At 50.4% G+C, this 16,165-nt stretch overlaps 2 protein-coding genes across 2 annotated transcripts; both read left to right on the forward strand.

Moving 5' to 3' along the window:
• Nucleotides 1-556: 556 nt before the first annotated feature.
• Nucleotides 557-7,288, forward strand: ONS95_007650 (uncharacterized protein). Its single transcript, XM_058501167.1, has one exon. The coding sequence runs from the start codon at nucleotides 1,589-1,591 to the stop codon at nucleotides 5,081-5,083; it is 3,495 nt and encodes a 1,164-aa protein (XP_058362484.1). The 5' UTR covers nucleotides 557-1,588; the 3' UTR covers nucleotides 5,084-7,288.
• A 6,923-nt stretch (nucleotides 7,289-14,211) lies between these two features.
• On the forward strand, nucleotides 14,212-15,463 carry ONS95_007651 (uncharacterized protein; the record flags this gene model as incomplete). Its single annotated transcript, XM_058501168.1, has 4 exons — nucleotides 14,212-14,479; nucleotides 14,537-14,729; nucleotides 14,814-15,283; nucleotides 15,333-15,463. The coding sequence occupies 4 exons, from the start codon at nucleotides 14,212-14,214 to the stop codon at nucleotides 15,461-15,463; spliced, it is 1,062 nt and encodes a 353-aa protein (XP_058362485.1).
• Between the last annotated feature and the right edge of the window lie 702 nt (nucleotides 15,464-16,165).

Consider the following 16,165-nt stretch of genomic DNA (forward strand, 5'->3'; position numbering starts at 1 on the left):
AATCTAAAATTAACTTTATTATAATTTCTTAGACTTTAATTAAATATAAATAAAAAAAAGTATTATATATATACTTTATCTATTAATATATTTATATTTTATTTTATCAAGAAGTTTATATATTAAGTTATTCTTAGTTATATTATAAGTTTTTTAGGTATATTTTTACGAATAAACTCCTTAGAATCTTAAGATTTTAAGTGTGTTTTTTAAGCGTGACACTTTACTTGCTCCGTGACACTTACTTACCCCGACTGTACGCGAGCCCCGAGCAAAACAGGAGGTGGACCGGCTAGTACCTACGATACGATACGACACCTACAGTAAGGTACCGAAGGTAGGTACCCAGGCTGCCAGGCACCCCGTCCTCCACTTTCCTGCCTCCACCCGGGACTCCCTTCAGCGCACTCGCTTCACTGTACTACTGTACCTACTACTACTGTCTCCTCTCTGCTTTCCATTCAATTTCCATTTCCATGCCCGCCCGCCCCCCCGCCCCCCTGCCCGCCACTTCCATTGCGCCCGACCTGCCATCACTGCCATCCCCATCCCCATCCCCATTCCCATTCCCATTCCCATTCCCATTCCCATCTCCTGTCATCCATCCCTTCTTCTCTCTTGCATTTCATTTCATTTCACTGACGGTACTGCATCGCATCGCGTCGCGTCGTAAAGACAGACTCCCGACCCCGACCCCGACCCCGACCCCGACCCTCATTTCGAACCAAATACCTGTCTCGTGTTTACGGTAAGTAATGCATGGAACACCCGCCGTAAACCCCCTTCCTTCGACCCCGACGCCATAGTTCCAGGCCACTCCAGGGACCTGGCCAACGTGAGCGTGGGCTTTGACTGACAAGAGAAACCAAAGGTCACCGTCGACCTCACACTCTTTTATAGGACCGCGGACCGACAGACAGCCAGCCAGCCTGCTAGTCGTTAATAGCGCAGATTTCTGGAACCATTACTGCCCTATTTCCATTCAGCTGTCATTCGTCCCGAGAAACCATCAGGCAAACCCACTTCAGACGAACGAAGCATCACTCTCCTGTTGCGCACCACTCCCTCGTCCCTGTGCGGCCGGAACACGCACCACCCAAGATCAAACGGCGCAATCAATGGTTGGAAAACGACAACTCACAACTTCACCGACTCGAATCGACTCGACATCTTTACGAGGGAACATTCTTTATTTCCTTCACCCCACATCCTGCACGAGGTCAATCGTGCACCATCAACACACTATCTATCGCTTCGAGAGCCCGTGGCTTGGTCTAATCTAGCGATCAATATCTGCAGGCCCTGCCATTCGCACCTTACCTTCACCTCCTTTTCTCCGCTTCATAGCAAAACCCAAACCATACAACATTCATTTACGAGGAGGACTGCAGGATTTAATTCACTGGACGACGTGATTCCCCTCAAGCGACTCGCCGACAGATTGACACTCGCTTTGATTCGACTGAAGTTCGGGAAATGGAATAGGGTCGCGTCCGATGCAAACCTCTGGTGAAAAGGTTTAACACCAGCCACCCACCTCCAACCTCTTACACTCGTGGACAACAACAATCACAATACCGCGCCCTTCATGCGCAGCAGTCTCACGATGAAAGTTTCATCCTGGCTGAGTCGATTAGCTGCAGGTCGAGCGCCTGCGATCATATGCGTCATTCTTTTAACATCCCTTGTTCAGGTCTCACAGGGGATCACTTTTACACCTATCCCGTCGGCGAATCTCGATTTCAAGAAACTTGGCCGAGTTGGACTGGCAGGCGATTTCAACGGGATCTCCTTGTATCAGTTTAAGGGCCAGAACGAGAATGGATTCAATACGAATGGAAGCCAATCAGTGCTGTCACGATTCCCTAATGGAGGCTTCGCCGATCTTGCAGCGGCCGATGCTGGGATACAGGCAATGTGCACATTCATGCTGGAGACTGGAGTAATGGCCGGAGTGGTTGTAGGAGGCAATTTTACGAGTCTAGGCGGAATGGAGTCACAAGGAGCAGCTCTGTTCAACCCTAACACCTCTGTTATAACGCCTCTGACTGGACTTTCTGGTCAGGTTTCTGCGTTACTTTGCGATCAGGAGTCAAGTACAGTGTACGTGGGAGGGAGTTTCAAGGGTGCAAACTCGACAAATGCAATTGCTTGGGTAGGCACAGCTGGCTGGACGAATCTTCCTTTCGCTGGTTTCAATGGCCCCGTCACATCCATTAGCAAGGCTTCAAACGGCAACATCATCTTCGGAGGCTCATTCACCGCGCTGGGAAATGCAAACTCGACTGGCCCGAGTCTTCCGGATCAGCAAATAATTAACATATCTGGTGCAAACCTCACCAGCGGCTCTTCAACAACAACTGCTGGACTTAGCGACCCTGCCAACATCGTTTGCAAGACTAGTGGAGTAGATGGGCCTGGAAATACCTGGTTACTTGCGGACAATAGTCCGGGATTCTGGAAGGCAACATTCGGCTTCGGGTTCCAGCCCACGAAGCTGAGATTGTACAACACTCGTTTGGATGGCCGAGGAACCAAGACTTGGCGGTATACCGCATTTCCCATCAATGGGATAATGAACTTTACCTACATCGATCCAACAAGTGGGCGGAATGCGTCCTGCTCTTCAGAGTGTCCGCTGAGCAGCAACAGCAGCGTACCATTTCAAGATTTCCATTTTGTCAATGTGATTGGCATGAATAGCTTCCAGATCGATATATCAGCATTTTATGGCAGCGGAGGTGGATTGAATGGAATCGAGCTCTTCCAAGATGATATTTTCGCCTATGCTATCAACACATTCAATGAGCCTACCTGTGCAAATATCGAGGTCGCCTCAAGTGCTACACAGACAGGACCTTGGGTTGTAACTCCTTCTCAGCAGAGCGTTTCTCAATATTTGGCAGCGTCTGTCTCAAACGCAACCTCGGCGAACGTCGCCTTTCTCCCGGACATTCGACAATCCGGAAATTACTCGGTCAACATGTACACCCCAGGATGTATTCAGGACAACTCATGTGCAAACCGAGGCCGAGTCAATATTACAGGCATCATGTCGAGCGCCGCTTCATTCACCACTGAAATCTTCCAGACAAATAACTTCGACAAATACGATCAGATATACTTTGGGTTCATTGACGCTGGTAGTAACTCTTTCCGTCCTTCCATTACCCTTTCGCCTGTTGACGGGCAAGGGATCGACAATTTGACGATAGTTGCCCAACGTGTTGGCTTCACCCTCATTTCTTCGAGTGCTGGTCTCAACAGCCTGTTTGAATATGATCCAACACAAGCTGTTGTCGATACTGCAGACTTCGCCAATTCAACATTCGACGTGGCTGGAATGAGTCTCCCAACTGGAGCAGGAGTCAACTCACTTCAGACATCTGGCAGTACTACCTTTGTGGGAGGCAACTTTTCGACAGATGACTTCGACAACATCTTCGCTATTACCAGTTCTAGAGCAACCCCACTGGCCGGAAATGGACTAAATGGAGAGGTCGTCTCTCTGCTGCTCAATGGAACCATTCTTTATGTCGGCGGCAAATTTTCAGACACCAAATCTGGAGGGAGCACAGGCCTAAACAATGTTGCTGCTTATGACACAACTAAGAATTCTTGGATTTCACTCGGTGCTGGTCTTAACGGACAGGTGTCGAGTATTGTTCCGTTGGCCATGAATGTCACCACCGACGCACCTGAGGTTGTCATCACTATTACTGGAGACTTTCTGGAGATCATGGCATTTGGGAGCAATACATCTGTCGCCGTCGCGGGCTTCGCGATTTGGGTGCCATCTCGTGGCAACTGGCTTCAGAATCTGGATGTCGCTACACCGTCAATCACGGGACAGCTCACTGCATCGGTCGATCTCCCGGATGGAGGATCCCTCTTTGCTGGTTCTCTGTCGTCTTCCCAGCTCAGCGCGAACGGAGCCGTGGCTCTTGCCGATACCCTCAGCCCTTTGCCTGTTCGTATCCATGCAACAGAGACACAGCCGCTAACTGGCCTCACGAAGCGAGCCAATACCAATCAAAATGTGTCTGGCGTTGTAACGGGCTTGTTCTATGAGAACAATGGACGAAATGTGACCATTCTTGGAGGACACTTTTCTGCAACAGCTTCGAATGGGTCAATCGTCAACAACCTTGTCTTCATCAACGGAGCAGATTCTAACAGCGTTACCGGTGTCGGATCATCACTTTCTAACGATTCCACAATTCTCGCCATGGCCATTGGAGAAGACACGCTGTATGCCGGAGGCTCAATCTCTGGGACTATCAATGGTGGTGATGTGACTGGTCTCGTATCATTCAATCTTGCCACTGCATCATTTGGCACCCAACCACCATCACTTTCTGGTGGAGATGTTAAAGCCATCTCAATAAGACCAGACTCTGGCGATGTCTACGCCGCTGGCAGCTTCTCTGCCGCAGGATCCCTTGACTGCCCTGCAGTGTGTGTTTTCGTCTCTACAGCGTCGCAATGGGATCGACCTGGATCGAACCTTGCCGGAACTGCCAATGCGATGACTTGGGCTAGCTCAACTTCCCTTATTGTCGGTGGTGCTCTAACTGTGGACGGGGAGAATCTCTCGCTCGCTACCTATGACACAAAGTCTCAATCCTGGACAGCCGCAGTAGGAGCGAGCGCAATTCCCGGACCTGTTACCGCATTGACTGCAGCCAACAGCGATGTATCTCAGCTTTGGGTTGCAGGGACTGCCAACAACGGCTCGACCTTCCTCATGAAATTTGATGGCTCAACATGGATTCCCGTTGGTGGCACATTAGGAAATGGAACAAAGATCCACAGTCTCCAAGTCTTACCCTTAAGCGAGGATCACGAATCATCAAACCTGATATCCGCAAGCCAAGCACTCATGATCACTGGATCAGTAAATCTTCCAGGATTTGGCAACGCTTCTGCTGTGCTTTTCAATGGCACAGCCTTCCAGCCGTTTGCCCTCACGTCGAGCTCCTCGAATACTGGCGGGAGTCTGTCCCAGATTTTCTCCCAACGGCAAAACTTCTTTAAAGCTCCAGGTAAGTTAATATGTCGTAGAGCACAGGTTATGAACTAATTCGCCATAGGCGGCAAACTCGCGAAGGGATTTGTTGTTCTCATTGCTCTAGCTATAGCCCTTGGCTTGATCTTTTTCTTAGTCATCGCTGGTGTAGTCGCTGAGCGCATCAGGCGAAAGCGGGAAGGATATGTCCCTGCACCAACGGCCAGCTTCGACCGGAGCCATGGTCTCTCACGAGTTCCACCCGAGCAATTGTTTGGCTCGTTGGCTCAGGGTCGAAGTGGTGTCGAGAAGCAGAGTACGAGGATATAATACCACAGTGATACGAAGGCGTTCGGCTTGGTTAAGAGGCGTTCTGGATAAGGTCAACTGGCAGACCTTTTCCTATTCTTTTTGAAATTTCGCAACATTCCGGCGTTTTACATACAAAGCAGTAAGCTGTTGCTCCTTGGTGGGCACATGACGGCCTCATTTCACGACAACGGCACCACACGTGGCGCCGAATCTACGGCTTTCGTACACTCATTTCCTTCGTCACTTATCAGGAGCCTAATGTTTAGAGCTACTTACCCCCAATGTTTCCCCAACCACTTGATCTTCTCTTTGTACGATAACTTTCACTGCAGCCCCGCCACAAGGCCGCGATGTTGGGCAGGTTGTCCCGATCCAAAAATGTATGTAATGTACAAGTCTTTGCGCAGCTTAGCAAAATAAATAATATTTCAAGATGCCGTGGTTCCATGCAGATGTTGATCATCTGTGGAGTACCTCTGCCAAATGAGCCGTCGGTCTCCTTACTGGCGCTAAGTCCTGTGCTTGACCCCGAGCACTGAGCTGGAGTAAGGATGCAAGACGAGAGCAGTACCCTCCCTGGTGAACAGAGTCGGTAAGTGACCCTATGGATGGGAGATTGGGATCCTCAATGTCCAAGATCGATGGAGGCAGACCTGTCTGGTGATACGTTCCGGTCATTCGAGAACGAGATGGCAAGTTCTGTCTGGGCAAGGTTGAGGTTCACGGTAACGAGATGTCGTGTCTGAGATGTTGTGGAGGAGGAGCATGGCCCTTTGGTGGTAGTTTCCAAGCTGGTCTGAGAGTCTGATGCAGGCTTGCTGGGCTTGTTCTGTCAACCCACATTTCAGAACTCCTCGGGCTGATGCTTAATGACCAGCATTCGAATTGCCTCTTGCAGACTAACAGTCCCCAGATCTCGGTAATTAGGAGATGTTTCTTGACATTTTGGCCGCTCGAGGCGTTCGTGCGGGTGAGTCGGGAGGAGCAATAAAGGTAAATTCTCCTTTGGGCATGCCTGCTCCTCCTCCTCTTCCGCCTTCACAAAATGCCGTGAATCAAATATCATTACCTAGGTCCTCCGGCATCTCGTGACATGAGACATCCTTCGGTGAGATGCTCGGGGAGACTCAGATTTAAGCTCTTGCAATGAGATGCGAAGCAGCAACCAGGAATGTCGATCCTCAACGGTTGTGGGCGAGACGACACTCTCCAGGGGTTGCATTAGGAGGAAATGAGACAGCAGGCCGGATGTGGGGGATCACCGAAACGAGAGAAACAAATGGCAAAGGGGCCAGGGAAAAGCAAGAGCCTAAGCCTCTTTGTTGATGCTGAAACACAATCGGTCGATCTTCTCCCCTGCCCGCAGGGTTGCGCAGGGGTAGTCGACGATGAGATGAGATGAGATGAGATGAGCTGAGCTTCGACATTGGTACTGGCTGCGACAGGCTCCTTGCAAAGTAATTTACTGGGATACCAATGATCTCGACTGCAAATTCACATGTCCTGGGACTGTGTCCGCACAATGCTCGGTAATTGACGTTCGTTCAAATGGGATTGGATTGAAATATGGAGCGCATACATGATTATTGCCAGGTACGAATGGTGACCAAGTGAAGAGTACCAGCTTGCCTCGAGCTTGCTTGGTGGACCAGGTAACGCGCTGTGCATGAGAGATCTTCAGCACCCGCACAGATGCAGAAATGATTTTACATGGATGAGCTTATCAGATGATGTTTGACAGGTGGGAACTGTCCAAACCTGAACAAACAACCAGCCAAGTAGTAGTGCTTGGTATGAGGAGAGAAATGAAGCTATTCCGACTGCCCTTGCTAGATGCGGTTTGAAGGTTGAGGAAGTGAGAATAGCCTCGGAGGTGTGCAAGTAGTAGGAGAAGGTAGGGTTATGCCGGGAGAGGAGCCGAACAGCCTCCTGCACTGTACTCGTACTGTAAATTACTTAAACTGACTTGACCACGGCAGGCATGGAGAATCGCAGCAGCTGTGGCAATTATTCCCTTTTTTGTTGAATCTGTTCTGCTTTGCACGGCTCTGCTCTGCTCTGGCTCTGCTTGCCATGTGCCTTCCGGAAGCCACTGGGCGATGTGATTTGGTAAGTTATACAACAACACCCCCCGGATTGCTCTCGCTTCTCCATCCTTTCATCCAAATTTACGGTTGTTGGCTGCCTGTCTCTGCACTCTTGCGGGCTTCATACTGTACATCCTCCTCATTCCTCTTCTCTTCTCTCCTCTCCTCTCCTCTCTTCGATCTCCAGGGACTTGAACTTGCGTCTGGTGGCGTTTGTGGCTGTTCGGAAACCCTTTCTCCGCAGAAGTCATGGAGACTTGTGGTATCCATCATCCATGCCGTGACGGGTGAAGTCTCTCGGGGCTAAAGTAGCTCGAGATGCTGGGGCTAACTTTACAGTATTTGCCGTGGCATGGCATGAACTATAGAACACTTGAGCTCAGCGAGTCAGAAAAGGGGGGCTCTGAATCCGGCAGCTGACTGTGGTTGAGCACTACAGTACTGTACCATGTCATCGCCAAACTGAATTGTCTCTGGCGTTGGAGCTGCGACCTAACTTAATCCTGACGGAGCACCCAGCTAGTCACGATGAGATCGGAACCGTTGTTGCTGTTTTGTGGTTCCGCTGGATTGCCTCTCATCGTGATCTGTAGCGGGGAGAACTAGGTAGGTAGAGAGGTACTTGCCTCCTCTACTTTCCCACGAACGTGGAAACGCTCATGGTCCATCTGGCTATCTGTCCCAGACGAAGTCGCTGTCTTGCCGCCAAAGAATCTATGAGCTTCTTTCCAATTTCCTTTCCATGGCTTGCGCTTGGCAGACTTTGGAAGAGCCTTGGAGTACAGTAATTTACATGACAAGAACTGGACGAAAGCACCATGGGCGGAAGCAGACATCCTCCTCCTCCTCCTCCTCCTCCTCCTCCTTTGCACTTGACTTTGCTTAGCATTTAGGGTACCTTAGGAAAGGGTAGGGGAGGGTAGGGGTAGGGGTAGGGGTCTTTATCTTGGGGGTGTGATTCGCTGCAACCAGGCTCGGGACGGCAGAGTGACGTTGGCACTGATGCAGCTCATCTCATCTCGGCCACTCAACTCAGCCCAAGTCATCTCTACGAGTACAGTAGAGTACAGTAGAGTACAGTACAGTACTCAATCCAGGTCAACTCAACTAAACTCAAATCAATCGCTGCATCTGTGCGGTGCGGTGCGGTGCGGTGCTGTGCTGGGGCTTGACCGCCTCTTTCCAAGCCTGCCCGCTCGGTGGCCAACGCTCAACATGCCTAAGGTAACTAACTGTTTGGTCTCGCTTCTCAACCTCTTGCTAGGATCGCACAGGACTTCGACCCGGAGAATTCCTCCGTCTCCGCGATGTATTGTATTGTATTAACGCTTGCTAAGTGCCTCTTTTACGAGTCAGTCAGTCAGTCAGGATCGCTCGTTGGGAGCCAAGCAGTCCCTCCTGCGAACTTGCAATCAAATACTACCTACAGTACTACGACTGTATTGTTTTTTTTGGTCGTGGCCTTCGGAATTTACAGTGAAGCTCCCATGCCAAGGTCAAGAGCCCGTGTCCTGTGGAGGCAATTGGGATGGACTTTACATGTGTGCACTAATCTGTCACGTTTATTGGCAGGCTGGATACTTCCGCAGCTGGGTACCTTTTCCCCAGATGGAGATTCAGACTGGCGTTGGAATGGACGCCGGCTGTGAGTCGAGGAGGTGGCGACGGCTCTTGACATAAATTACAAGTGTCCAAGCCAAGCTAAATAGGCCACTGCCATGGAGACTTGTTGCACTGCCGCACGAATCTGCAGCCCCCAATCCATTTTGTCGGTATGTATCCTGCATCCCAGCCCAATCCCAATCCAGTGTACTGTACAGTATCTGCGGGCTGGAGACGAGCGAGACGAGCAACCGAAGGACGAGCGAGACAAGGTCGGCATATGCAAGGCCGAGGATTAGTCCGATGGCTTTCTGCAGGCTCTGCGATTCGATGGTGTGAAGAGCCGCTGATGAAATACGGATATATATGGATGGGATAAGATTACCGCCATTTTCATGACAGCCGCGGTGGTAAAGGGATGGTCTGGAAGGTTACGATGGTTGTACAGACAGCAGTGCAGTGAGTGATGCACTGCAGTGCACTGTAGTTTCGCGCCACGCACAGTCCGCAAAAGCATTTCTTTTCTGTGTCTGGTGGTGAAAATAAGGTACGGCTTTGCGATTGTGGCTGGCCTGCCCTCTGCATGAGGAAGAATGCAGTTAGACACCACTCACGCATGGCCAGCAAAAAGGACCTGTGGGCTAGCTCTTATTTGACAGTATGCTGTGTTTCAAAAGATTGCCACCGGGAAGCACGTCGATCCGGACGGCAATTGGGAACTCAGAACTGAGCAGGCGAGGCGGGCAGGCAGGCAGGCAAGCAGGCAGGCATGGCAGGTTACCATCGACATCAGGTGATGTTAAGGTATCATAGCGGGCGGAACCTCCAATCCAATTGATATTGGCATCTCCAAACCACGAGATATTTCCCAATGGGCCAAGGCACTCGCTGGGCTCGGTTTCAAAATTGCCTCCAGATCAACAAGGAAAATTCCAATCTGACCATACCTAGTTCTGGTCATTGACACATTACACTTGTGGTTCAAATGGCTGGATTCGGACCGGGTTGTTATTATATCGCGGTTGATATTGATTGCATCTGGTCCGATCGCCTACCGCTTTCCTGATGGGTCAGAGCCCCTGCCTTACCCTCAATGGGCATCTCTGAAATGCCATGTCAATTATTCGATGTTCGGGGTGCCCGTGGATTGCTGGACAACATATGTACTGGCTCGCTTTGTGCTCTGACATAACTTTCTTGTCCTTGTCAAGCGCATTCGGGGAAGACACAGTGCCTCGCCTCCCCTTTCAAGGCATACAAACTCGCATTTATTTTGCTATTAACAACACCAGTCTGACGGGATCAATCATGCAATCAATTCGTTGCAAGGCTCTCTCGGGCACACATCCACATCGCACTACTGGGTGTTCTACCAAATCGATATCTAATGTGGTGCGCCCTTGCAGGGAGATCGTCCCCACGGACCCCTACAAATCACGTCCGCCTTGTCCTTTCTTGAATGCATGTTGTTGATATTATTCATGCCCCATCCGCTTCCCCACATCCGCCAATACTCAGTTCAGCTGCCGAGGCTAATTCAGGCTGTGCGTGAGCCTGACTGACTGCAAAGAGGTAGCTTATTATCAATGATACCAAGCAGAAAAGAGATTTCACGCGACCAGCTCGTTGAACCTGCCCAAACAGCGCCAGCAAATATTAACTGGGCGGAGGTCACATCCGAATCCATTTTCAATGACAAGACGCCAAGACTAGAAACAAAAGGTATGCGGATCTTGAAAGGCTTGCTAGCATTTCGAAGTCTGGGACAAGCAAGGGAGGGAGCATTATTGATACGCCACCGAAAAAGAAAGAAAAGTGAGAAGAGTAGAAGGAAGAAGAAAATAGTCAACAGCGGAAGAAGGTTTGACCCGGAATCATTGCGACAATAGATGCAAAAGGCTTGAGGTTGGGTGTGTTCTATCTGGTAATTGATGTTGGGGCCCCTTGATGTTTCCTGTCCAAGTCTTTCACAGATTCAGGGAATTTCCCGCACCAATCGTGCTCGCCCTGGAAGTTGTCCCATACGCAGTAAATACAGTAGAAATACTCTCTGTGCCATCTCACCCCATCCCACCTCCTCCCATCTTCCCCTGCTGCGCCTGCCCTGCCAGTGCCACCTCAGATCACGATTATCGCAAGCCCTCGGTGCGGACGAGCGTCATTCGGAGTCCATCACCAAATAAACAGGGCTCCAGCGTCAGCCAGTCAGGGCTTCTGCCCGAAGCCACTGAATCACCGAGCCAGGCTACCTCTTCCTGACTGGCTGAGAGCCCACTCTTTCAAGCTCGTAGGATTCGGGAGTTTGAAGGTCCCTGTCCTCCGTGTGCTTGGGCATTTGGAGATGGGTGGATGAATGGATGGATGTTCTGTTTCCTACCCTCGCTGCCGTCATGAATCTTCCGTTTCTTCCAATTGACATTGCCATTGGCACCGCCTTGCCTTGGCTCGGGTCGTGTTCTCAGGTGTACAGTACAGTACAGTTTGATCCAACCGGTCGTAGGATACATCCTGACTGGTTTTCAGGACAAGCACTCTCATGCGCTTACATACAGTATCATTGTATCGTACAGTATTACATGGCTGCGATGTTATCGCATCACATTTAGCATCCCATCCCATCCCATCCCATCCCATCCCAGAACAAAAGAGACGAGAGGAGTTGCAGCCAGTCAGCGCCTGCCAGGGCAGGGCAGGGCAGGGCAGGGCAGGGCACACACGGCACGGCACTCATGTCATGGACGTGCGCTTAGCCCGATACGGCGAGTTTCACACCTCTCAGTGCAGTGCCAGTGCCAGTGCCATTGCCACCTGTTAAGTGCACACCCCTCTCTCAGACCAATACCAATATAGGGTAGCAGCTAAGTAATCCTGTGCAACAATAATACAGTAATGTCGTGCTGAGAGAGAAACTGTACAGTACAGTAAATTACAGTAGCTAGTGCACTCGGGGTTCAGCAGCGATCCACAGGTGCTCCTAGGTCCGCTCTTATTTCCAGGTGCAGTGTTCTATTGGCGGATGGCTTACGCGGGTGGCTGTCAGTGGTGCGTGCCTCAAGGTCCCGAGGTCTCCTGCTCTGCCCCCCTCGCCCCCTCCGCTCCCCTAAGTCCCGTCGAAGTCGAATTCGGACTACCTTACCTTACCTTACCTTACGGACACAGATAGCTGGATGCGGTGCCTGACACCCTCAAGAAAGAAACTAAAGCGCTGTACTGTATTGTACTGTATTGTACCGTATTGTACCGTATTGTACCGTATTGTACCGTATTGTACCGTATTGTACCGTATTGTACCGTATTGTACCGTATTGTACCGTATTGTACCGTATTGTACTGTATTGTAGATTACCTACGGTCCTGTGAACTAAAGTCCGTTTCCTACCTACCTAAACTAAACAGCGAGCGCCATCTATGATACGAAGGCGTCAGGGAACTTGAGCACCCGTTGGGGGCGCCCACGCCACGCACGGTACTAACTTAGTAACTCCCAAGCCTGACGCTTTCTCGCGGGAATAAAAAGAAGAGGAAAACAAGATCGGCCTAAGGTTGTCCTTGACCTCATTCATTCATTCCCATTCCATTCCAATTTTGATTCATCTTCCTCAGCGGGTTTAGACCAGCCAGACGAGCAGGCGAGCAGGCGAGCAGGCCAGAGACGAAGAATTCTTGCTTTCGTTCTTTGCATTGCTGCTTTGCTCTGCTCTGCTCTGCTCTGCTCTACTCTGCTCTGCTCTCAACCTCACTCGACATAAGTCTAACCCGCACGCTTTGAGTGCGACCTGAGGTAGCACCACAGTACAGTACAGTACATGTCCTGTACAGCGTACACTACCTCGAGATCTAGCGTCCTTTACATTTAAATTTCACATTCATTATCATTACTACCTGATATTGCCTACCTCACATGCCTACGTGCTTGGTGCGGCTTCCCTTCCCTGTCGTTCTTGGGGCGACGCCTTTTTTCTCCTCCTCCTCCTCTTCAGAGTCCAAACTACCGCCGCCACTGAAGCTAGCCAGGATCTTGAAAAGCCTCTCCCCTCCCCTTCCCCCCCCCCCTCTCCTCCCTCCCTCCCCACCAGTGCCATCCCTGACCTGCCGTCTCCCCTGTCCTACCCTTGCTTCTCCTCCATCATCCATCCACAACTGCATCAGAGCATCAGAGCATCCACAATAAATCATTCAAGAAAACTCCACACCACATCACACCCGCATCCCGGTCCATGTCCATGTCCCGGTCCTGGACGTTGACGTTGTTGCGATCAAAACCCACCTTTAAAACCCCCCGCTCCTCGACTGGCCGTAACAGAACTCAAGAACGAAGATCGTCCATATACTTCCCGCTTCTCACATCTATCGTCCTGTCTTTCTCCATCTTTCCTCACAAGAGCAAAGAACGTCGCCTCCCGTCCCTGCTAGAAACCTACTGTTCTCTTCAAAGCAGAGCTCGAACACTTACTCCACCCTCTGATCCTCTCCATTCTCAGCAAAGGTCAAGTGTCGATCGCAACATCAACATCAATATCAATCCACCAGTCTACCCATCCGAAGTGCAAACTGCTTGGGTATTCTCCTTCCGAACGAAGATCACCGGACTGCCGAACAGCTTGACAGCTTTGCTACCCTGGAAGCGGGATCCAGCTTAGAGCTTAATCTCCAGCACCGCTTTGCTGTCCACGGCGTCGTAGTCGCCAGTCCCGCATTAGAGGCCCGTTAGAGCAGCTTCAGAGTCCTCTCCTGTCTTGTCTGCTGTCGATCCTTCCTGGAGGCATCATAAGCTTGCCTTTGGCCCCACCAAAAACAGCAGAATCCCTCCCCAGCCCAATACGAATCCTAGACATTCAGGCGGGCAGCTTCAGGTTCAGGCAGGGCCTACATCCCCTCGCACTCCGCCTTTCTATCAGACGAATCGTAGTGTCTTTTACACTAAGAACTACCTCTCTTGGCCAGTCGACCAACCACACTTCTGGATCCTCTGACCGTCCCCTCTTCAGCATCAAGCACATAAAGAACGCTGATCCCACCCGTCAAACTTCACTGATCGTCTTTCTCCATCTTTCCTACTCCGACAAAGACAGTTCTCGACCGGACGAAAACCAATCTCCAACGGGATCTTGCATCTGATCCACGCTTCTTTGAAACGTCGAGCCCTTCCTACCGTTGTATTCAATTGAAGGTCGTTACGATTGACCGCTCATCCTTTTAAGTATGACTATGGCCATCGACAATCAACAACGCTTCGGCGGCATGAACTTTGACCACATGTCTTACCCAAATCCTCCTCAGTTTACCAACCCGTGGACGGCGACTTCGTCGCCTTCCCAGAACCACAGCCTCTATGCCTCCTCGCATGGCAATCTTCACCCGAGCTTGGGTCTCGACATTAAGCACGAGCAACAGCAACAAGCTCCCCGTATGAATAGCACCGCGTCTATGGGATCATATGCCAGCGTACCTATCAGCGCGGCATCAGCAGGTAGCCCTCTCTTGGCGGATGTGTATGGCTCACAGGATTTACTCACCATGCCCCAAGATTTGTTGAGTCCTTCTCGTTCTGTGTCAACTGGATACGGTGAGAGTCACCACGCATACTCAAGTGCTCCATCTCCAGCCCACAACGCCTATGCGCCGCCCCCAACCCCCTACGAGACCATGGGTTATGCCCCAGCACCGGTGCGATCGACATACGCCATTCAACAAGACAACTCAAGACGTCTATCACAACCGTCAGTACCCTCAAGTTCTGTTTTCGGTGTCTCGGAAGATGCGCATCGCCATCGTCAGAACTCTCTTATTGACTTCAATGACAGAGGACTCCAAAACGAATCAACGCGAAGCTTCGGCGACGCCATTGATGCCAGCAGAGGCATGATTGCCATGAGCCAAAACACGCAAACACCACGCAATATATACGAAGCACAAGGAGGACGTGTAAGAGGATCAGGTGATGCCTACGGCTTCCCCACTACACATTCTAGCAACTCCTCGATTTCTTCGTCGAGCAATTACCAGGCATATTTTGGCGGATCTGTCGACTCGTCAGTCAGTGATTACTCAAATGCTGGTTCCGACATTGAGTCTGTCTCATCGAGAACATTGCCGCGCCCATCCGGCCTGATCAACGGAGGAATGCCGCCTGCGCCAGCATCAATGATGGGACAATTCAGTTCAAAGGTATCGTCGAGTACACAGAAGAAGCACAAGTGCAAGGTCTGCGACAAACGATTCACACGTCCAAGTTCTCTGCAAACACATATGTATAGCCATACTGGTGAGAAGCGTAAGTTCTGATCATTGCCATCTTCAAAAACATCACTAATATGCAATAGCATTTTGCTGCGAAGTTGAAGGTTGCGGACGCCACTTCTCTGTTGTATCGAACTTGCGCAGACATCGCAAGGTTCACAAGGGCGAGGCTCGATCAGACGCGGGATCAGAAGACCATCACTCCGACGATTAACGGCTTGCGACGACATTCGCTTACTGTTTATATTTGCTTTGGCTTGTCACCCTTTGAACGTTCGAAAAATCGGTCAGATGTTGGATTACGCCTATGCAGTTTTCGATTATGTTTGCGATATCCCTCGGCGCTTGCTTGATATCCAATGCGTGGGAAGTTTGGTCTTTTTCGCCAATACCCGATTGTTTTGTCATTTTTACGCGCACTTGTTCTAGATGAACTTACTCTATTCTAATACTTTCACTGAGAGGACATACGCCTAATGTGGTGGTCCTATGGGATAGGGGAAGACATTCGCAAGAGTGTTGATTTACACGGCGTTGAAGGATATGCGAATACCGTCACGATGTTGTGGCCATGATGGGATGTGCTGTACACTAGTTGCTTTTGTTTTGTTCCACCCTCGTTACATATACCCCTACGGCCTGGTGGTGGGCTATAGTACAAAGACAGTCACTACGACTAGATTAATGTTACAATACTAGAATCAACAAGAAGGCAGTTCTGGATATGTAGAAGTGTTGACATTGCACGAAATTTGCCGTATTTCCTACCGCCTAGCGCGCTCGTGGATTACACTGAGACTGAGTGACTAGAGATGCTGTACTGTCATTCCACAACTCTTTCTCATCCCACCGACATTTTCCTTCTCATTGCTGCAACATCAACCCCTTTCCACATCGCAACCATCTCATGACCAAA

Source organism: Cadophora gregata, assembly GCF_030347475.1.
Source record: "Cadophora gregata isolate MNR1 chromosome Unknown scaffold_2, whole genome shotgun sequence".
NCBI lineage: Eukaryota > Fungi > Ascomycota > Leotiomycetes > Helotiales > Ploettnerulaceae > Cadophora > Cadophora gregata.

Bases quoted from the DNA above. Each gene is read 5' to 3' on its own strand.
- ONS95_007650 (XM_058501167.1), top strand. From the start codon at position 1,589: ATGCGCAGCAGTCTCACGATGAAAGTTTCATCCTGGCTGAGTCGATTA.